The 24,260-nt window shown below is 40.9% G+C and overlaps 2 protein-coding genes across 2 annotated transcripts in view; one reads left to right on the top strand and one right to left on the bottom strand.

Moving 5' to 3' along the window:
* LOC307004498 (uncharacterized protein) lies at window positions 1-11,016 on the top strand (the record flags this gene model as incomplete). The annotated part of the gene is made up of 4 exons (XM_079623818.1): window positions 1-638; window positions 967-1,144; window positions 4,242-4,367; window positions 10,754-11,016. The coding sequence occupies exons 1-4, from the start codon at window positions 579-581 to the stop codon at window positions 11,014-11,016; spliced, it is 627 nt and encodes a 208-aa protein (XP_079479944.1). The 5' UTR covers window positions 1-578.
* LOC307003814 (uncharacterized protein) overlaps window positions 10,344-24,260 on the bottom strand; it is a 31,355-nt gene continuing 17,438 nt past the window's right edge. The window contains exon 3 of the mRNA XM_079622631.1: window positions 10,344-12,921. Coding sequence (XP_079478757.1) covers window positions 11,261-12,921 — 1,661 coding nt within the window. The 3' untranslated portion in view covers window positions 10,344-11,260. The remainder of the gene's footprint in view (window positions 12,922-24,260) is intronic.

Genomic DNA, 24,260 nt, shown 5'->3' on the forward strand with positions numbered 1-24,260 from the left:
TCTTTTTTTTTTTAGAAAAAGAAGTAACGGGTACTCACGTTTATGGATAGAAATGTAGCGGAGTAAAGAGTACAATATTTGCCTCTCAAATGTACTTGAGTAAAGTCATGAGTACTCCCCAAAAATGATACTCGAGTAAAGTACAGATCCCTCAAAATTGTACTCAAGTAAATGTACTCCGTTACTGTCCGGCTCTGCGCATGGGTCAGAGTTTGCATGCAGGTGCGCACATTTTCAAGTCAAGTTTGTTTTTATAAATCACAACTTATGCGTCGGAAGTGGCGTACAGAATTAAATAACATGACTTTTTAATATTTTTAAAAATGGAGATATAGCGTTTTGGAACCAAACTCTTAATTTCTTTATTTTACGCTTTTTTACATTACAAAAGAAAGGAATGCAAAGTTTTGCACTCAACCCAAACTATTTGTTATTCCTGTCAATAGATGTAACCTTGCAGAAACTGCTTACCCCTGTCACAGAGTTGACGAAGGAGGTGAGGGACCTGCGGCAGGACTTCCGAGAGTTCCGAGGTGGTGGGCTTGACTGAAGAGCCACTGCAACTACCTCTGCAAGGCATGGAGGAGCTGGAGAACGCAGAGGTGATACTCCAGTCCCAAGAGGCTAGGAAGGCAATGGTTGGTAATTATTTAATGATTAAATAGTGGTCACATCATTCTTCTGATTGACCTTCACTGATCTGCCCAATTTTGTTAAACTGTTTAACAAATCTGTTAAACTATCTGTGTTTAAGCTCATCCCAGACGAGGATAGAAACAAATATCACTTTAAAATGTCCCAGTCAACAATGTCTGATATTTTAGCACATCTTTATCAATCTCAGTTAAATTCAGACTTGACAATTGACAAACCTACATAGAGCAACATTACATCATCTTTGAAAAAGAGCTTTTTTTTAATTGTTTACTTTTTAAACTGAAAATAGTTACTTTTTTATCTTTATAGGTGGCCTGCTTCACAGTTATTGGGGGGACCACCCTGGAGATCAGGGTCCGGCGCATGCTGGCATACAGCATGACCAATAAGCTGGCCTCAGGCCTAAACTGGGCAGGCAAGAAGAATAAGGATGTGGGCAAACAGAAGTGTCCCTTTAAAGAAATGGCTCTCTGCAAATGCATGTTTGGTAAGTCATTCTGCTTAAGTATGAATGCAGTATGAATGCAGTGCTTTCAGTAAAGCAGTATGCCCTCAACTGAGTAAATAAACTCAAGCTTTACGCTTCTGTCCATCCTATTCAATTTACTACCAATTGGACTCTGTAACATGAAATTTATTATTAATTTAGCTTATTATTTTTTCCATTTTGTCTATATTTGACAAGTAGCCTAGTTTGACTGAACACCGATGTGCGTTGTAACAACAATCAGTCTCAAATGAGTCTCGGGGAATATTAGTTCAAATGGACTGGATATTCATGAGTCTATGAATATGATTTGCTTGTTATCTTAAGATATTAACCTTCCCAATAAAGGGAATATTTAATCATGTACACGTAACCTTTATCAATTTAGTTTCAGTTATCTGGCATTTTTGTTTGTCCTGCAAACTAAAACTCAGATTTCCTTATCCTACATCAATAAACGTACTTCCTAGGAAAATTAAGTATCTGATCAGGACAATTAATAGTTCCTATGTTTGTACAGTTTGTATTACTTAAATAATACACAATAAAGCTTAGGTAACGTTAGATCTTGCGCTTCATTGACTTTTGAGTTTGTGAGCAAATAACAGATTCAATCTTCAATGCAATTATTGGATTTTAATAAAACAGACTAAAGAATACAAAACTACAATTTCACACGGAGTAAATATGCATATATATATAGAGTAAACAAAACACATAAGGTATCAACGAAATAAATCAAATTAACGAATAATATGAGGGGAGAGAGAGAAAGAATGAGAGAATGAATCAGGGAGCGAGTGTGAGAGAGAGAGTGAGAGAGAGAGAGATAGAGTGACAATTTTCAATTCAGTTCCTTTCAAAAGAGACCCCAAGTATGTATTAAAATATTCGCAGGAATATTCTAGACAACCTTTAAACAGCAGTTTCAATCGTGAGATAAAATACTTGCTTAAATCTGGCTCTCAGAGGTGTATGCCGATTTCAAATTGTCCTGCAGTTTCCCGGAGTTCCTTCCTGACGCAGGTGTTGCGCAATTTCGGCCGCTCACACGAATGTAAAACTTTACCGAAAGGTGACTGAACTCAGACGGAAATAAAGAAAAGCCTAAGATGAAAACGAAGTTTTCAGAAAATAAAACGAAGAAGCTCCTTGGCGGAGTTTTCTCGTGAAGATGAGTAGATTCTTCTCTTTGGCGGAGTGCCAAGAATAACGGCAGAGGCTTGACTTTAAAGGCGACTGTGTCACACCTATTTCTCGTGGCTGGGCCAATCGTTGTTCCGAAACGGAGGCGGGAAAGACGTTCTTTGTTTGAATCGTCCAACCCTCCTTACATAATTTAGAGCGATGTCAAAATTGAGCATTTATTCTCAGAAAGATGGTATTTCTGAAATAATGCGTCTTTTTGTGATTTGTCGTCGAGATTCGACGCCGTCTGGTTTTTACAATTCTACAGACACCACAAACGACAATTTTGCGAGTCCGGACACAGAGATATAGGATTGTTTGTAATTCTGGGCATATAGAGTTTGGTTTTCATCCTGCACACCTCAGAGCTACATGTACATACATTTAACCACAAAAGCGATACATTTCATACATTTAAAAGCTAGTTTTCAGTGAGAAAAGTCCGTGAATTAGCTCATGTGTGTGTGTGTCTTGGTATGTGTGTGTGTGTGTACGCGCAGACATTCCTGTTGCGCTGTGTTCCCTCCTCCCCTTGGGTGAGGAGAGCGTTCTGGGGGCTTTGAAGCTCGGTTATCAAGATCTGGGGGTCTGTCTTGTGTTGCGTGGTCATTCACGAGTCGTAAAGGTGTCAAGAGACACTCGGAATCCGGCCACGGCGGAGCCATGGCGGTAATTTAGGTTCTTGTGAGTCTTGATTTACATATCTGAGTTCAGAGGGTGGCAGCACGAAGGAATGTGGATTTTTGCAAAGAGAAATAGAATCATGATTCTGGCCCATTCGTTACAGCGTTGAACCTTGAAACGAAAATGGGAATGAGTGAAGCTTGCTCCTATTCGGCCAACTCGCTAGTAGTTCGTCCATAGACTGTAAAAGAGTTCGTCTGAAGAAAGGGCTAACCTGAGGCCGAATCACATCTGGCAGGCGGATGTCTACCTCAGCTAGGCTATTTCTCTAAATTGTGTAACACTAGACACATTAGGCCCACAGAAGAAATTAAAAGATTTTTCTCCCTCTGGTGAGAAGGGAAAAGCACTCCACACAAATTTGAGCCTTAACCTACTGTATGTCATAAAACTGTAGCCTAGGCTACGTGTTTGTCAAATAATTTCATCCTAAAATAGGCTATTTAACAGACTTTTCCAAATTGATGTTAAAAACGGCTACATTCACCTAGCCTATTAGACGTTGCCTTTGACTTACCAGTTAATGTTTCCAGATGTGAAGTTTGTTGTGATGTCCCTGCAGCCACAAATTATCTCAGTGACTCTTCAGACCAGAGTGAAAAAATATCGGACCAGCATCCATGATCACACCTGTAACGTGATTCAGAGAGAGAGTGGCGCGTGGGCCAGTGCGTGACATCATTTGTCCAGCTGAAGGGCATGAGCGGAAAATACATGGGCGCGCACAAATTAAATTAGTCAAGTCAATTGGGCTATTAAGACTTGGGTGTGAGGCGTTTTGAGGGAAGGATAGCTATGCCACACACACTTTTTTCTACATTTCTAGGCTGTATGGCTAGGTTATCAAGTTTAGCCTATATCATTCACAGGCATAGGCTAATGTTAAACTGAAATGTACTGTAACGTCGGTGCCTATGCACTACGGCTCTGACGCTGATGCATGCTGGGATTCTGGGAGAACTTTGGGGTTGTTTCGTGTGTTATGTCTAATTTACTGTTTATGTACGTGTTTTAGTGTAGCGTGATTACCCTTTTAATTCTACTCCGTGTGTGACCCTTCGTGTGTGGGTGGCTGCGTCCACCCCTGTGTGTGTAGCGTGTGTGTGTCTTTGACTTTCCTTTGTGTACTGTGTTCGTGCCATGTTCTGCTCCCAATCCTTGACGACAGCTTGATTGAACAAATCATTGACTAAATCACAGTAGCATACTTTTACTTGTATTCTAGATGCCTTGACTCAACGTCTTACAACGACAAACACCTATGACTTCGCTCAAGCTGTACAGAAGTGGCTGCGCTACGCCCCAGACCGAGCGGGAGGAGCTGGAAGACAGACGCAGCAGGAGTTAGCACGTAAAAATAAAATAAAAAATGAAATAATACAATAAAAATTATTGTTTAATTTTTAAAGAATGCGTGGGGTGTCATTTGTGCTAGTCTAGGTTATAGCCTAAATGTACAGTTTATATTTTCTATATTTTGCTAGCCCATCCTGGCTGTCGATAAAGCAGGATTATAGCCTAATAATAATGTTTTTAATATTATATTAAAATTACAGATTAAACCTGTGGTGTACTAAAACACCATTGAAGTTTTGTTGATATGCTGGGATTTCAACATTGGTTCAATATCCATTGTAATCAAAATACCATTGAAATTCTTTTGATCTCTAGGTATAATTTAAACGTTGTTTCAATGATAATAGAGGGTGCAACATGATGAAGAATCAACATCAGAGTTCGACGTTGATTTAATGACTTTATCGTTGACAGCGGGATGTTGATTTAACATCGTTTCAATTACTATTTGCTATCTGGGAACGCTGCTGTCTGTCTCCAGGTGCTCGCTCTGTCAGATGATTCTGTCTGTCATCCTCATCAGCAACCATTGGTTCCACATAAATCACAGAGTCCTGGCGCTCCCCCCTAAACACAATGTGGAGCTCAGGTCAATCTTGTACATCTTTGGCATTGTCAAATGATGTAACTAATGTCAAAGTGGGTGCTGTTCAATATATTTGAACTTTGTTTAAAATTCGCGAAATATTTACACCCCACTTCATGTTCTATTCTGTTCGGTTTGTTATATGCAGTTCGGATAGGTGGCCAGATGGTGGCAAGGCTTGATTTTCTTGTTACTGTACGTTCACACCGCCACCGGCGAGAGCGGCAAAATTCGCTCTCGCCGCCCTGCCATCGACGCCGTGAGATTCGGGGACTCTCTTGCGCTCTGACGTAGATTTTAGAATGCGTGATTTTTTTAAAACTATACTTAAAGGAGCCGCAAAGCAAATAAGAACTGAACATAAATCAGTATCCTATTTTGTGCATTCTGGCCACACGTAGGGTATAAGTTAACCTATTAAAATCTTTTAAATGTGAAAGTATCAAAACACCAACAATTTCAGACACCTTTTTCCATTCGTCGTTCTTTTTATTAATGTCCCTGTATGTAAACAGGGACAATTCTTACAATAACGGGAAACCCGCAACAGAAATAATTAACTTTTCCTCCATTTTGCTTAGGAACTAATGTGGTCGGAACCAAAGTTTACAGGATTGTGTTCTCTGGTATCCTCTCAGGCGGAGGACTTCTACATTCCGATTGGTTGCCGCCGAACCGCGTCATAGCTTATTACCATAAAGTTGACAAATTTGAACTCTTCTCTTGCCGTCCAAGACGCGCCGCGCCGCCCTCGCCGGAGGTCGCCGCCGGCTCTCATTGAAAATGAATGGCTTCCGGACAATTTGACGCTCTCGCCGCCTGCGGTGTGAACGCACAGTAACAGTTAGTTCATAAGTAAGATTTTTTAAAAACGTGGCTGAATGAATAATATAAACAGTATTTTACAGAAGACATTTATTGTCTTCACTATTTTAGATTATCTACAAAAAAAATGTTAAAAATCCTGTCTTTTCTGGCATGATATTATCTATATAAAGTTAATTTGTCACCAATAAAATATTTGAACAAACGTAACCCCTTATGTCTCTTCAAATTAAAATGATAAATGTTCACAGTTTTTATGGTCACAGATCTTTCTTTTTCAACCACTGTTTTAGTTTTTCCCATACACTCATGTGTAGTTTCTAACTTTTAAAGGGGTGCTGAACTGTTTGGTATGGTGTGAAAGTAAATAGGCTCCGTGCACAATATGGCGACCGTTGACGTTTGTCCCTCACAAGCATAGCCAAACCTGTACATGTACACGTTGTGTTTTCATGTTTTATGGGACTTTCCATAGACATAATGATTTTTATTTTGTACAAACTGTATATTCTATCCCCTAATACCAGAACCACACACACACACTATCTGGCCAGCCAACCGAATAAAAAATTATGAAACTGTTAACTTTTGTCAACAATGACTTTACAGCCTGGACTGGGATGGTTAAGGTTCATAAACCAAGCAAGTCATGCCAATATTACACAATATCTGCCCAGATAACCACAAAAAAAAGAGAGTCTGAAGAAGAAAAAACTCCCTCTATTATCTCTTTTCCATCTTAAAAATATTTTTAAATTACGAAAGATGCAGACAAGTTAGTTCATGCTCGTTGCAGCTCCCACACAGCCGGAGTCCGTTAGCCACTTCAGTGTCAAGTCAAGTGACCTTTATTTATAAAGCGCTTTATTCAATACAGATAGATTCAAAGCAGCTTTACAGTGACAACAGGAAAATTCTGCATTTCTGCTGCTGTTCAGCTGAAGTCAGTTCAGTGCTGATAAAGTTCCGTTGTAAAGATCATCAATTATTAATTTAGTTAATTTCATCTATAAAGCCGTTCTGCAGAAAACAGTGATGTCATCCAGCTAAGTTCAGTTCTAATTCGCCTTTGGCTAAGCCACACCCTAGAATGTAGGTTGACCAATCACAGCGCAGCCAAGAGCGCTCCCACAGAGGTCCGACACTTTTTCACAGCGCTCCATTGACTTTAACACAGGCGTCTCATATTTTTGGTCTCGGCAGGCTATTATCGTCGTAGTTTTATCAAAAATATGGTTAACCGTTGTGACTGGGGCATTTGTAACACAGATACGCGTTTCCCAGAGAGGTTGGAGGGGGGTGTCCGTTTTCTTCCCTTCCCAAAACCGAAGTCAAATCCTGACAAGTGTCGTTTTTGGATTAAACAGTGTGGATGTCCTCAGTCAGCTAAACCCCTCAAGGATCAACAAGCACACTTTTGTGTGCTCTAAGATAAATTTTGCTTTTAACCTTACTGTGAAGTTATAGTAGTTAGACAGTTTATGCTGTTTTAGGTTATGATTTCGGTTCTCTACCCTAATTGTTGATACGCTAGCAGACGCTGCTAATAAATACAACTTTATAACTTACTCACGTAGTCCGTTTGCTTTGTAATAACGATTACAGAAGTGAATAGAGACCTACCCAGCTTTGCATGAACAGTGTTGCTCCTTGATATTGTTAGTCCCAGCCTCCGTCTCGATTAGGATATGCGGTGGTTCATTTTTTGACTGTGACCGTTATGCTTTTGCCTCTATTTGGATGCCTTGTTGTTGCTTGCGTTTCACCGGTATGTCTTGAATATAGCCTTCAAACGCATACTGCAGCCCCTTTTGCCTACTTCTATCGGACCCTTTATTTGCTGCTTTATAAAAGTTTGATAAAATTTCAGCAGGAAGAGCTGTCACAGCATAAGCCACCCATGTTGATACCAAACCAGAGCCCAGATGAAGTTGACGGACGTAGCAACAGTAACTAAGGGGGTGGGGCTTAGCCAAAGGTGAATTTAACAGCATCAGTGCAGTCAGATCAATAATATTGCTGAATATTAAGTGTGCCCAGGCTCTGTCAGGGGGCCAGTTCTCCTCTGGCCAACAAACGAACACGGTGTGATTATGATTTTTACAGGAGATAGTGGTCCAGATTCACCTCGTTTCTTGCAGTGATGATTGTTTTATGACTATGTCATGACAAAACAAATTACATATAGCTTGTTTTACAAAAATATAATTTTCAGTAAAAAAAAAAAAAAGTAATACAATTAAGTATTAAGTATTGATCAGCATTTATCATTATCATTGTGTGTATAGTATAATATCAACAGTCTTCTCCAAAGGCGAGATCTTCACGCAGCTTTTGTGCAGACATTACAAACTCTGAGAATCTTATGAAGTGTTAGCGCATCTGTTGCTTATATCATTTTGTTATTACAGAAATTATAATTACATACAAGATCAGTGAAAGATACCATGGTTGTATCTTTAACAATAAACAATGACAATAGAAAAAAAATAGAAAACATAAATATCAGGGGTTTGCGTACATTATAATATGAGATTATATGCATAGGAAAAAAATAACAATGACACGGTTAAATACCTTTGAATAATTCATCATACTACATCAAGAAATGCATTTCTTGTTATTTCTAAGCCAGAGGGATGAAACGAGAGTTAACTTTAACAATAAAAATAAAGATGATTTAAACCACTTTTGCTTGTGGGTGAAACATTTTGCATATAAAATAACGAAATTAACAACATATTCAAGAGATGAAGATTTTGGGTTTTCGTAATAAAAAAGAATATCTTTAAGGATAAAACTGTGGGTCACATTAGTAGGGTAAAAAATATAAGAACTTAAATCAACCCTATATGTATTGGTTATACTACAATCACAAAATAATTGGGCACTTGATGGGCACTCTTCAACAAGACCACAAAATGAGTAAGTTTCATAAATTTTAAGATATTTACAGATAGATTAATAAAACCTGTTGCTCATATCTTTAAGTTGTTGCGCTTACAATAATTTTGTAGATCACATGATAACGTCAACATGGCGAATGTCAACACGTCATACTTAACGTGATCAGGCTATACCTACTCTTTTAGCGCTCGTTAAATACTTAAAAGTTCATTCTTGTAACCTGTGATCGTTACAGGCACATAGCACATGCTCTGTGTTGATTTTCTGTAATTGCATGCTGACACAGAAACAAACATGCAGTCTGTGAAGTTCTTACGGGTAATCTTTTCTAGTTGGAACTGTCATTTGTTGCCTAACAAGTTTCCGAACAATGAAGAATTATCTTCAGTCATCTGGTGTAATTTTGCTGAAAGATCAAGAATGTCTTGTTGGATTTTGTTCAAGTTCTCTGTTGGATCCATTAACTTGCGAACTGCAGCAGGGAAAGAATAGAAATACTTAATGTCGAGCCCTGTTATGTATAAAAAAATGTTTTGAAGCTTCAGAAGCAACAGCAGCCTCTAGTCCAGTTTGCTGCTAACAGTGAAGAGCCAGGCCCAGTAACGTTACCAAGCACCAGTCAGGAGCCCAACACACCAGAATGGGCAGGTAGGATTGTCTTTGAATGAATATAAGAATTAATATTAATAAAGAGCATGGTGTACACCTGCTCAATGAAAAATGCTGAGATGATGAATGATACCAGATGATTCAGCACTACAATAATACAACTGACTTGACTTGGCAGTGGCATAGATCCTCAACAAACAGGGGGAGAACTAAAGGTGAATATAGCAGAAGAGTGAAACAAGCTGGAATGTTTTCAGTCCAAATTGACACAACCCAAGATATCAGCCTCAAAGACCAGTGTTCAATCATACTTAGATATGTAACCGATGTCATTCACGAAAGACTGATTGCTGTGGTGGACTGCGAGTCATCTACTGGCCAGAATTTTGTTAAGCTTTGAAAAAAGTGCTACTGAACCTTAATATTGACATTGGCACATGTGTAGGCAACTCAACAGATGGTGAAGCTAATATGCAGGACAGTTTAGGGGTTTTCCTATCTGAGCATTCCCCCAATCAGGTTCCTATTTGGTGCACATCTTTTGAATCTTGTACTGGTAGACACAACAGGCAGTGTCGTGAAAAGTGCATCTCTGTTTTCACTGCTTAATGATATAGCAGTTTTTTTTAAGAGTCATACAAGCACATGCATAGGTGGAAAGAGAATAGTCAGGACAAGCATCACAGACGACTGTGCCCAATAGGGCCAACTAGGTGGTGGGCTAAGGATCAGACAGGCACTAAATAACATGTTTGGGTGCTTCGGGAATCCTCAGGCAGGCTTGTTTTTTGAAGTACTTATGACTTTTGTAGATGACAGTACACAAAAGCCAACTGTGAGCGCCAAGGCAAAGGGATTCATAGAAGGCCTTTTTAAGTATGAGACAGTGCTCACTGCACATGTCAAAGTGCCATTCCACAGGCCACAATCAACAACCTGATCATCTCTATGCGAAGGAGATGTGTTGCACTGCGTGAGGCAAATGGTAGCCACACCAGGGGGTCTTTCTTCATTAATTGAATAATGCAGTGCAATGTTCAATGTCTCATTCAGTTTGTCATTTTATTATTAATTTATACATTTTAATTTATAATTCACATAGTGGAATTTCACCATAAGACATTGAAACAATCAAATATTTAAGGGATGCATCTATATAAATCACAATTAGAGGGCATCTACCATAACTACTTAGTATTTAAAACTATAGCAAAGGAAATTATCAGGTGTGGCCATGAGTTCATATGTACATGACAAAAGAAAATAAACAGCCTCAGGGCAAAGTAAAAAGTGAAGGATGCAAATAAAAGACATGGAAAAAAGTGTTATAGAAGTGTCACCTTTTCAGACAAGTATCTAATACAAGCCACATTAAGGTCAGTGTGGGGATGAGCAAAAGAAACACAGTGTGGAACAGATCTCAGAGAGGAATTTATTTATCCTTTGGGCTGAAGCGTGTGAGGGGGAATGGCAGTCTGGCATCCGAGTCTGTCGGCGGAAAATTGTGTGCTTCTTATCCAGCGACTTGAGCACTCAGAGGCACAGGAATCCTCCACACTACCTTCCTATACCCACGAAGACACCAGCAGGGAAAGAGAATGTCGTGAGTAGTCAGACCCACGTCTGGATTGGAAGCATGCGTGTTGCCGCTGACGGGCTTAGATGCCGGGCCACCTTTCCCCCTCACATGCTGTGGCCACCAGGAAGAGCAGCTTGAAAGAAGCCGCCGCCCCCTCACACCCTGGACCAGAGAGAGGGTAGCACATGTGGCCATCGCACCCCATCCTCTTACCTGGACCAATCCTGACTGAACACTAACCCTCCTTTACAATTCCCCAGCACAGTGAGGGCACCAGATTTCCTGTTTATTTGGTCAGATTTCACTAAAGTTTGTGTCTTGCCCGTCCCACCAAGTCATATTTGAGCCAAAAATCTGATTTGGCCCACATTCAGCTGCGGTGTTAACGTAGCCTTAATCTTACACAAATACGTGTTTTCTGGTGCCATTTTAAATGGCTGAGCCATTTAAAACTCTTTCCACACATGGAACACAAATGGGGTCTCAAATCCGCATGCGTTTTCAAGTGTATCTGTAAGTGTGATGCCAAAATAAATGTTTTATTACACTGTTCACAATTAAATGGCCTTCCTCCAGAGTGAACGCACAAGTGATTTTTAAAATGGCTCCTTATTCTAAACCTTTTGTCACACTCAGAACACTGTAATTTCTTTACAGAATGAGTTTGCAAATTGCGTTTCAGGTCTCTTTGATGTGGGAAAATCTCTCCAGCGTGAAGTCTCATGTGAGTTTTGAGGCTCACATGATGTCTGAAACTCTTTCCACAGTGATTGCACATGAAAGGCCTCTCTCCAGTGTGAAGTCTCATATGAGTTTGGAGGCTTACATGATGTCTGAAACTCTTTCCACACTGCTGGCAAGTAAATGGCTTCTCTCCAGTGTGAACTCTCATGTGAGTCTTGAGGTTTCCTTTATGTGTGAAATTCTTTCCACAGTGATGACACATCAAAGTGTTTTCTCCAACATGAGTAATTACGTGGCTCCTAAGTTTGTTCCTGTTTGGGAAACTCCTTCCACACTGATTACACACTACACAGTTATCTCTTGAGTGAATGCTCATGTGGTAATCAAGGGATTCTTTACGTGTGAAACATTTTCCACACTGAACACATATGAACGACTTCTCTCCAGCGTGAGTTTTCAAGTGAGCCTTTAGATTACCTTTGTGTGAAAAGCTCTTTTCACACAGTTTGCATGTGTGAGGGCTCTCTCCAGTGTGAATTCTCATGTGGGAATCAAGGGTTACTTTATATGTGAAACTCTTTCCGCACTGATAGCATGTGTAAGGCTTCTCTCCAGTGTGAATTCTCATGTGAGTCTTAAGGCATTTACTCAATTGGAAACTTCTTTGACACTGATCGCATTTGAAAGGCTTCTCTCCAGCATGAATTATTTTGATGTGCCTGTTAAGAGATTTCTTATTTGGGAAACTCATTCTACACTGCCGACATATAAAAGAGTCCTCTCCAGTGTGAATTCTCATGTGGGAATCAAGGGTTACTTTATATGTAAAACTCTTTCCACACTGATCACATGTGTAAGGCTTCTCTCCAGTATGAATTTTCATGTGATACCTAAGGGTTAGTTCTGTTTTAAAGCCATTTCCACACAATTTGCAGGTGTAAGGCTTCTCTTTAGAGTGAATTATCATGTGCCTGTTAAGAGTTCCTTTTTGAGTGAAACTTCTTCCACACAGCTGGCAGGTGTAAGGCTTCTCTCCAGTGTGTATCCTCATGTGCCTTTTCAGACTTCCCTTTTCAGTGAAACCTTTTCCACATTGTTGGCAGGTGAAAGGGAGCTCTCCATTGTGAACTCCCATGTGGACTTTAAGGTCACCGTGTTGACTGAAACTCTTCCCACACTCAAAGCAGGAGAAATAACTTTTAGTTGATTTCTTCTGAGCTCTGTTTTGTGAGGAATTCTTTACAGTTTTTGAGCAACTAAAAGAGTTTTCTCCACTTATGAAATCATGATGTTTCTCAATTTGAACTTTATCTTCAATTTCTTTCAGTACTTCACTCTCCTCTTTTAGTGGCATCAGGTCTAAGGAAAAAAGAGACAGAGACAAGTTATCCTCAGTGTAATGACCCACAGCAACATACATCAAAACATTTAGACATTTAAAGCATCAAAACCAACAACATGCTAAATCATATACAGACAAAGCTACTGACAAAAGGTGTTCTCTTTCAGTCGGTCACGTTTGACATTACGTCGACGTCATTGGCGTATTGGGATCTCGCCTGAAAGCCTAATCTCCTTTGAGTGTAAACTAAACGAGCCAATGGAGATTGGCGTGTGAGATTTGTATCTCCACCCACAGGTATAAATACGGAATCAGATGCAACGTACATTTGCCTGCGAACTTGAACATCTTTGTGTTATGGTTGAGACTCCAATACCTCAAGAGAGGTTGGGTCCCCTCACCTATATAGTCGTTCTAATTCCTCTTCTTGGCCAGCTCATGATAAGAATACTTTGACAAGCTTTGACTTGAGGATCACAGTGAGGGCTTCCCCGCTGAGAAAATATCTGTGTGGTCCTCACTCCTCTGACACACTGCAACCTTTGGAGCTTCCGGATGAGCGCACTGGTCCTTCTAACTGGGTGGCCGGCGTTTTCATTCTGGGCACCCCCCGACGGCCGGATGTTTATTGCTGCATCGAAGGGTGAGCTTATGTCCTCCGCGGATGAAGACACGGCTCTGTTGCACCCTTCGGGGAGAGAAGCGTTGCCCGAGCCTGACTCAGAGCTGACGGCTATGCTTTCCCGGGCCACCGAGAGTGTCGAGGTCTCCACCGTGTCCCAAACCCTCAAGGTTGGATGACTGGTTTCTTGGGGCAGCCAATGCTTGTTCTCAGCACCCTGCCCCGGTCCCATTCTACTTGGAGGTGCATGGTGAGGTTACCAGATGGTGGACGACACCATTCTCTGCCCAAAACCGGTCTGGTACCTCATCCACAGTGGAGGAGCGCTGTAGCGATGCAGTTGTGTCCTAATAGTGCTTCCTGGAGAGGTATTCCGCATCATCAATCCAGGGGCTTATAAGTTCTTACAAAGCCACTGGATAGGCTGCCTAAGCCCTGCACCAGGGCTCTCCTGCAGGTCTACCAGGCCAAGGCACTAAAGGGATTACTAGGCTTATGCAAGGCACTGGAAATGGCAGCAATAGTGGCGCTTTGTTAGAGATCCCAATATGTCGGTGACGTCGACGTAATGTCGAACATGACCGATTGAAAAGGGAACGTTACGCATGTAACCCTCGTTCCCTGAAGTAGGGAACGGAGACGTTACATCCCCCGCTGGCTGACCAGGTCACTGGCTCGGCTCCTCAGCGAAAAGCAAATGTGTGTTGCATCCACTTTCGTATTTATACCCACGCTGCAGGGCAGAGCACGCCAATCTCCATTAGCTCATTTAGTTTACACTCGAAGGTGATTGGGCTCTCAGGCGAGATCCCAATATGTCAAAGACGTCGGCGTAACATCTCCGTTCCCTCTTTCTGGGAAAGAGGGTTAAATGCGTAACAGAGATGTTTTTGTAAAATCACAATCTCTTATCAATATTATTAACTCTTTGTGTTCTTTAGGACACATCCCAAAACTTTCAAGCTGGCAGATGTTAAACCCTTTATCAGAACCCCCCCCCCCCCCCCCCCCCTATAAAGGGGGGTATAAATACAGGGAACTATATTCTCTGAAGGCGAAGCACTGCTACTTGGGCGGAGTGATAACCGCAGCACCTGAGACGCGCCGTGGTGAGGAGCAAAGAGTTCGTTCAGAGCGTGTCTCAGGTGCTGCGCCCAAGTAACAGTGCTTCCGCCTTCAGAGAATATAGTTCCCAGTATTTATACGGTTAACATATGTCTGTGTCTCATGTGACTTTGTTTTTTGTACACTCTGTGACTATACAAATCACAACATGTAAATAGGAAAATGTTTGCGTTATTTTGTCACTTATTTGGATTAGTATGCTAGCTGCAACCATTTACATCCAGTCTTTGTGCTAAGCTAGGCTAGCGGTGGGTGCGTCAAACAGACTTATAGCACGCACGGAGATGAAAAAGGTATGTATGGACTTATCTAACTCTGGGGGATAAGTTGAATAGGCTAAAGTCCCAAAAAGTCGGAGTGTTCCTTTAAGGACATTATGGAATTAAGATCATGTCTATGTTATGATTGTACTGTACAATTAAATACAATCGTTGCTTAGTCTGCAATGCAGTCAATTCACTTTATCTCTGAGCGTCCGTTAACTGAATTGAGAATATCATCTGAAAATCCGATAGCATCAGCAATTTTCATTCAACCAGCTGATTTCTGTAAATGAATGTAAAGCTAAATGTATATTGCAGCGCAGGGTGAAGTCTCAACACTAAATTAAAGGCCTGTCTCATATAGACGCCTGTCTCCAATACAAGCCGGTGCAGTTCGGCGATTTGGGAAAATAAAAGCCCGGGCTATTATTTGAAGTTTTACGGGTATGTAAATAATCTTAATGTTAATAATATAACAATAATAAATATGCCTAAAAGTTTACAAATGTTAATTAAAAACTAGATTGTTATGCATATGTCATTCCGGATAACGGATAACATTCTGGATAACGTTACTGAGTTGTTTACACTGTCGTAAAATAAAAGAGCCTGCACAGCGACAGGAAGTTTGCAATCCTGTGAAAACAGGGGGCGCTGCATCACCCCCAGCACCCCTACTTCCTGTACCCCTGACATTTACAAATATAACAAAACACATAATAACATTTAAGAATAAATAAATATAAAAATGTTGGAGCCCAGCAACCCAGATCTGCGACCTGGAAAGTCACGACGTGCCTAAATTCAGGGTCTGAGTGTCAGCTGCATAATCGATGGAGATAAGCTTCAGTCTATGTGTGGAAATTTACTATGTTTATGTATTTCTTAGCCAATCAGAATAATTCAACCTGAAGCAAGGACATAGCTTAGATCTTGGTGTAGGGTGTAACTGATGTGATCTTTGTAACTGTAAGTGGGGCGGCCTACGAACTCCCTGTGAGTCTTGAAGCTGACTTCTGCCTAATGAAACTGCAAACTATCTTAAGTAGAATTTTTCTTTAATTTATTTTAATTCTGACTATTGTCCTAAATTGACTGCACTTCTGACTCCAGGTCTTAATTTATCATATCTCGTCCTTGGGTCTTTAACCAATAGAAACTTAGTTTAGGTCTAATTGCAAATACGTGCCAATCACAATCAACCTCCTGTTTGTAAATGCTGCTGAACGTTTATAGACGTGCAAGCAGAAAGTAGGAGCACACAAACTGCACTCTCATTCTCTACTGCCACAGTCGATCCACAGAGGCCTAAAAAGTGTTTTACACTGCTAGAAGTAGTTGAAGAGCTTTGTAAGTCGAGTGATGACGAGCAAAATCATCCTTCCAACAATGATGAGCCTAATCCTCATTCGAGTGATGATGAACCAGACGTGCTTTTGCCAGAGGAAATGTCCGATTCAATCCTAGAACGGTGAGTGATATTTGTTTCTATATGTTCAATTACACAATCTTTACTAATTTTACTGGGTTATGTATACATGTGATGAAAACATATAATTGTATAAGTATACATTTATATATATATATATATATATATAATTGAATTATGCATGCACCATGTTAGTTTTATGCTTTATTCGGTTTGCACAATAGTTGCATGCAGTGTTGGGGAAGCTACTCTGAAACTGTAGTTTGACAAGCTACAAGCTACTCGTAAGTTAAAGTAGTTAAACTACAGTCAAGCTACCCTTTTGGAAAAGTAGTTAGCTACACTACAAGTTACTATCAAAAAGTAGCTAGCTACATTGAAACTACTTTAGATTTTTTTGAACAACGTATATTATAAATAACTGAATAAGTGTCTGAGGAATGTTTTAAGTAAAATATTTAGTGTTTAAAACAATGCAATACAATTATGATTTCAAAGAGTATTGTTTTATTACACACTACACTCAAATATATCAGACTGTTTGTCAAAAGTGCAAAATTGCAACAAATATGAACTTGGACAAATAAGGCCATGGGTAATTAACATTAGTTGTTTCTCCATCCTTCAAATCTGCCGCCACGTCTTGCTCCATCATGGATAATATGGGTGTGTCAACCCACTTCTGTACGTCAGTGAACTGATTAAACAACAGGTGGCGGTAATGGCAAAAAATGGCTCTTTGAGGGGATCCGGATCTTGGCGATCTGTTTTTGGCTCTTTTTAAATATTTACCAGTAGTCAGTTTTAAGAAGTCAGCTTGGGGAAATCTCAGTTTAGCCTGGAAATAATCACTGGGAGGAATGATGAGGTGAGATTTGTAGTCAAATAATTAAAACTCAGATATCACACACCAATATCTGAGTTTGAATTATTCTGAAATATTGATTATTACCTCATTTGTCATATGTGGCCATATAGGGTCGCACAACATCCCTCTGCTTAGACAGTGACATCACTATTTTGGATTTACCAAAATGTTATTCATACCTACTCACAAATAAACATCAAAAACAAAGCCGGCTGCCAAAGCCGGATAATCCAGGCTATGAGTAAGAGTTGAAAGATGTGTAAAAAGATGGGGAAATTAAAAAGAATAAGAGAGAAAAACGAATGCTTTAGAAGAGAAAGTGTTTCGTCCAATCATTGATCGCGCTGCATTGATTGACACACCAACGAGCCAATGGTAGCAGCGCACTGAGACTGCGCCGGCGACACTGCCGCTGTCAGAGACATTGAGAGAAAGAGCGAGTCAGATGAAGCAGACACTCCGTATCAAAGGATATATGTTGAGAAAGAGAACTATAAATGCAATCAAACGATTACAGTTATGAGTGAAAGTGATAACTTTGAAGAGCTGACGACGAAGTGAGAAGACGACGAGACAGAGAATCGAGAATAAAAGCCGATGTAGATACACGGAGCACCAAAGCACCGCAGATAATCTTCCTATTGAATAAGATGTGACTTTTTTGCCTTGGTGAGTTGTTTTCTTATATTGACTTGAAATTTCACAAGTTTTTTTTTATGTTTTAGGTCCATTGCGAACGATTAAACTAACTTAACGCCAGTCCAATGATGTAAACAAGACGGCAACCGGAAACGAAGTACCCAATTTCCACCCTCAAGCCGGAAGTTAGCATTTTTCTCGTGCACAGAGCGAATTTGTGTGCATCTGTGTGAAAAAAAGAACGACAGAAAGAACGGCTCCCCTCCAGCCGCGACTCGGCTCCCATCGTTCATGTTTATGAGCCGTTCAAAAGAATCGGTTCGTTCGCGAACGTCACAACAACTCTAAATAAGAATATCCTGACATCGCGCAGGCTCGACAAAACGCAATGTAGCTTTTGCTCGCGCTACACCGCTACTTGCTGCAAAAAGTAGTTAGCTACTGGAAAAGCTACACTGTTTAACCCTTTATGACCTGCCATAGAACAATTCCGCCAGAGTATATCTTAATATTTTTACATGCTGTGCTGTCATTCCTTTGAGCATTTTCATATGCCATACATCAAAATAATCCTAACACCCTCAATTTGAAGGCTATGTTTGTAATAAATCAATAGTAACTAGATAAATATCTCAAAAGTGCAATAAACAAAACAAAAAACTATTTTAATCGTTTTTTTTATATATATTTTATTAAAAAACAGAAATGTTATAAATGTCAACCTCAAACTTGTCAATGTAAAAAACTTGCATAAAACACTTTCAAACTATACACAATTGATTTGAACTATTTACATAAATTAGCTTGGAAGATACACTCATTTTTATAAACGTATGAATAGTGCATACTGGTATATAGTGCTGGGAGTGCATTTGTATTTGTGGGGTCAAACAGATAACATTTTGCTTTTAAATATTGATTGAACATTTAATTGGTAAAAATATAAAATAAATAGACCCTGTCAGAACAATTCTTGTGTAAAAAAAATAAACTGTACACTATCAGACCTAAACAACATACAGATAGGCACCCCTACATATACACAGGCAACTCTAGCTGTGATAAGACTTGTGTGGCAGTTCCTGTCCAGAATAACACAGAGGGGCACTTGGCATGCCTCACACATGAACGGAGTGCATTTCCCACAAAGCCTGCATTTCCGGCGCCCCTGTGTGGCTTTTTTTGAGCCAACTGTACCAGAAATGGCAACAGGTAAGTGCTGGTAGCTCTCACAAGCTGGTTGTAAGGACACCCCACACAGTTCCGCTGACAACTGTTCTTGGAAGGCCTGGTGTGTCATGGGCTGCTCCCCCTGGCTGCTACACAGTAGCTTGTGCAGCAAGTAGCTGTTTGTGACAGCAATGTCAATGAAATGGTGCAGTGCAGTCATGTACCACTTCTTGCTTTTTCTCCACGAGGAATAGTAGCCAATCAACTGATCTGACAGGTCAACTCCCCCCATGAAGCGATTGTAATCTTTCACAGCCGGAGGAACTGGAACATCCAACTTCTTGTACTCACTGCTGGATTTGCACACTCTTTTCACTGTGTCTCCCAAGTATGCAGTGTGCAGAGTAGTGCACACACTCACCTCTCGTGTGTCCATCCACTTTGTGAAAAGGAGCGATCCCTGTCTGATCCACCTTATTGATCCCCGTGGAGATTTCTTTGTCAGCGCATTCACTTTGGTGTTTGGGACACCAATTCTTGTGTCCCTGATGGTTCCACAGGCTCCAAACCCCAGGTCATGAAGGTGCTGAAAGAGTACTGGGCTGGTATAAAAATTATCACAGTAAATGTGATATCCAGATCCCAAGAACTCCTTTCTGACCAGTGACATCACAGCATCAAATGAAAGTCCCTTCCCACTTGCAACATTGGACTTCCCTGTGTAAATGTTGAAATCCACTGTGTAGCCACTACAATCACACAACACAAAAAGTTTTATTCCCCACCTTGTTGGCTTATTTTTGATGTACTGCTTCAGGCTGATTCTGGCTTTGGTGGCTACCATACGCTCATCCACAGAAAGGTTTCTGTCAGGGTGGTAGACAGCTTTGCAGGCTACGCGCAAACTGTCATATAGAGGCCGTATTCTATGCAGACAGTCATACTCAGCTGTGCCTTTTTTTCTGTCATTGGCAGCATCTTCTGCAGGGTCACTCAAGTGCATATTCCATGTGATGCTGAGGAACCGGTCTCTGGACATAACCTTTTGAGGGAAGGGAACATGGAAGAGGGATTCGACACGCCAGAAATCTCTGAGCTTTGGAAGCTTTAGAATGCCCATGTAAAGTGTGAGGCCAATGTATTTGCAAAGTTCTTCTTCTGTGATTTCAGTCAACTTGAATTTTTTCCCTGCAGCAATATTTATTGCTGCTTTTTTATTAGTGTTGGAACACAGTGTTTTGATAGTGGACTTGTCAAAATACATTTTGAAAAGCTCAGTGGGTGTTGGGTTGTCCACAGAAGTTGACAGAGGTGGCTGCACACCTGGCTTTCTTTTGGGCAGGAAATTATGGGGGGGTCTAGGCAAATGGTCAGGGTCCTTTTCTGTTTTCCACCCACCAGATTGATTAGGGGCCGTCTCTAATGTAGAACCCCTACCACGGGACCTTTGGCTCCGACTTCTGTAGCCTCTTGTCTTAGCCCTCCGACCATAACCTCTCCCTCTGCAAACTGGCACGGATGGCTCTGAGGTGCAGGGTGGCTCTGAGGTGCAGGGTGGCTCTGAGGTGAAGGGTGGCTCTGAGGTGAAGGGTGGCTCTGAGGTGCAGGGTGGCTCTGAGGTGAAGGGTGGCTCTGAGGTGAAGGGTGGCTCAGAGGGCTCCAATGGCTCTCCAACATGTTCAACACTACAACAAAAAAGGTAAGTAAAACGGTAAGAAAGTTAGATGTTTTTGTATAGAAATGTAATATAGAATATAGCAACATAGAACTGACTAAATGTGTAAATGGTGCGTCATGCCCTCAGGTTCATTCTATGTTTGTTTCGTTTATTCTCTAACTCAAAAGCAAAGTATATTTCATGAATATATACTTACATGTCCTGGGATGGATCTATTCCTTCAAGAAAGTCAGCTTCGTCCCCACTAGAAACTGAATCTGGAGCCGATGAGCAGACGGAGAGTTCATCATCATCGGACACGATTAGAATAGCCAAAACGTCCGCGCCCGTGAGTCGCGCAGCAGACATAACGTTACCCGCGATCGTGTGTGTGTGTGAATGTGCTTGGATTTGTAATACTGTATTTGTGTGTGTGTGTATGTGTAAAGGAATAAGAAATTATAAAATGAAGCAATGATAAAAAGACAATAACGAAAGTAAAACACAGTAGAGAAACATATACAGCAAATACGAGTCAAATGACGCAGCTTGTGACGTCATAACATGCGACCAATCCTGGGGTCATAGTGCCCAGAACGTGATTACGCCATCAGAAGACGTAAATCAATCGCAGATCTATAGAACATGTGTGCAAAGACGTGCAATGCATTTTATTGTTTTTTTTTGTAAACGAATATAACGCAATTTGTACACACTCATTTGAGGGTGAAAACAACGCAACAGGAGCATGTTGCATGCTTGATCTGAACATTTAACATCTCTGGTTTTAAATGCAAAAAGAATGATTGAGCTAGCCATTTGGTTTCAGTTTCTATAGGCTCTTAAACAGACACACGCAAACGGGAGCGTCGGTCTTAAAGGGTTAAAAAGCAACTGAGTTACTGCCAAGCTACTGAAAAATGTAGTTAAGTTAGTAGCGTCGCTACTTGTAGTTAACTACTCCCCAACACTGGTTGCATGTACCATATGAGTTGAATGCTTTATTCAATTTGTACTATATTATAGCATGTACCATATTAGTTTTTTTTACTATATTCAGTTTGTACCATAGGAACAAGCAGAGGAAGAGGAAACAGAGCAAGAGGGGCTGTTTCTTCGGGTACCACTGAGGCAAGATGGCACAGCTCAGATGAACCCGACATCCCACCACTAGGCCTGTTGCGATATTCAATACATCGACTTATTGCACGATATATGGAAATGAGCGCGATAATTTTTGGTGCCGCGGTATATTGCAACTGATAATTTTTTTTATAATTAAAGTCGATCGCGCGGTCATCTTGTCTGCTCTATGTGTCGGAGGCGGGGCTCTCCACACACACACACACACACACACACACATGTGAAGAGAAGGCGTGAACCCACTGTGTTATAAAGTGTTGTTTCGTGACATCTACAGCCAGTTAGTAAGAAAAAGTCCAACATGGACTTGGTTTCAAAGCCGCAATCTTCCGCTCCGGTGTGGGAACATTTTGGTTTTAAGCCGAATGAGAGGAGAGCCAATTAACGTGAACGAGCCAGTATGTCGACTTTGTTTTTAAAAAAAGCGGCAACGAAAAGAGGCAACACGACTAACCTAAAATCTCACCTAAAACATAACCATCCCACCACAGCTGGTAACATTGTTACCCAAGAAAGATCCTGCCTTAAGCGCCACAAGGTAAACATGTTGGTGTTCCTTTCTCAGAATCTGCCTAACAATTAAAAAACGGATCTGGCATCAGGAATGGCTTGTTGATGATCTGTGCCTGTGTGTGAGACGCTTTAAACTGACTTCGTTAAACATGTTACTTTGTTTTTGTTAACTTTGTTTAGATCTAGTTCTTGTACCTTGCACTTTTTTGTTAACAAAAGTGTATTTATTATTTATTTGTTTTATTTATTTAGGATATATTTTTTCACATTCAGATTCCAATGTCTACATTTATAAAATATTGAATAGAATACGAATAAAACGTTCTTTGAAAGAGTGTACTTGCATTATTATGCTATTATATTGTCATATTGACATTATGTAATCAGTGGCATAAAATGGTCTGAAAATTACAATAATATAGTTTATCGCAATTAATCTTGGTGCAATATATCGCACAACAAAAAGTAGTCATCGTGACAGCCCTGCCCACCACCTGAGGTTGTGTTTCGACCAGCTCGAAACTCCTGGCCCTCAGCTTCTGACTACAGAGTCATATAGCGCTCTGGAACTGTTTCGGCAGTTCTTTTCTTCAACAGCGAGTCAAACGATCATTCGCAACTCAAATGCTTATGCAGCTGAGCACCAAGACACAACCAGGAAGCCATGGCAGGACATGTCCCTGAAGAATCTATACTCATACCTGTCAGTGGTCTGGTAAACATGGGTACTACATGGGTCTGGTAAAAGTACCACAAAGTTCAAATTACTGGAGTGAGTCCAGGCTTCACAAATTTCGCTTTCCTGTCACTGTCATGTCTGGCAGGAAATGTCAGGCCTATGATTGCCTGGGTAAATTGAAGCCAGTTTACCAGGAGATAAGAGATGCCTGCAAGACCTATTTTCACCCTCATCAACATATCGCAGTAGATGAGAGGATGGTGGCATCCAAAGCCAGGATTGGGCTGAAACAGTACCAAAAAGAAAAGCCAACAAAGTGTGGGTACAAACTTTTCGTTTTAGCCGATTCAGCCCAAGTGGGATTTTTTTATTTATGAAGGCAAATCCCCTGAAGGACAAAATGGACAAAGTAAGGGGCTCAGTTACGAATCCGTGATGGCACTAGTGGATAAGAGGATGCTGGGAACTGGCTACAAGTTATTTGTAGAAAATTTCTACACCAGCCCATCACTTTTCAGAGACCTCCTCCAGAAGGGCATCTGGGCCTGTGGGAACATTCGAAGCAACCAGGTGGGCTTCCCAAAAACTCTGGAAAACAAGTTGCCCAGAAATGCTCCCCGTGGGAGTATGCGGTGGATTCGTGACGACAGGCTCCTCTTTGTCGAATGGAAGGACACCAGGGAGGTGCTCATGTGCTCCTCCTTCCATTCAGCAGGAGGAGATCACACCGTACGGAGGAGGATGGACAGAACTCACTGTACCTATACCTACTGCAGTGCATGACTATAACAAGTGAGTTGAATTTATTCAGTGGTGTTGTGTACAAAAATTTAACAAATGAGTTAATTTTATTTACTTGGTTACATTTGCATTTAGATTTGAAATATATTCTATTACTTCCACACAGGTACATGGGAGGAGTTGATCTCTCTGATGCCCTTGTCGGGTATTACAAAATACTCAGAAAGACCAGGAAGTGGTACCGCTCATTGTGGTACCGTACTTCATTGACATTGCAGTGGTAAATGCCTTCCTCCTGAACAAGCAGTTGGCTGCTGCTCATAATCAAAGAGCAAAAACACAACGGGAATTGCCTGAGGATTTGGTTATGGAGCTTGCAGACTGGATGCCTCCAAGTGAGCCTGCTCCTCCTGCTCCTCCAGCACCTCACACGACAGGAGAACCCTCAGGCCATGTCTGCCACAGGCCAATGTACATCACTAATAAAAGTGATGACCCCAGGAGAAG

This window comes from Phoxinus phoxinus (genome assembly GCF_949152265.1).
Source record: "Phoxinus phoxinus genome assembly, chromosome: 9".
NCBI lineage: Eukaryota > Metazoa > Chordata > Actinopteri > Cypriniformes > Leuciscidae > Phoxinus > Phoxinus phoxinus.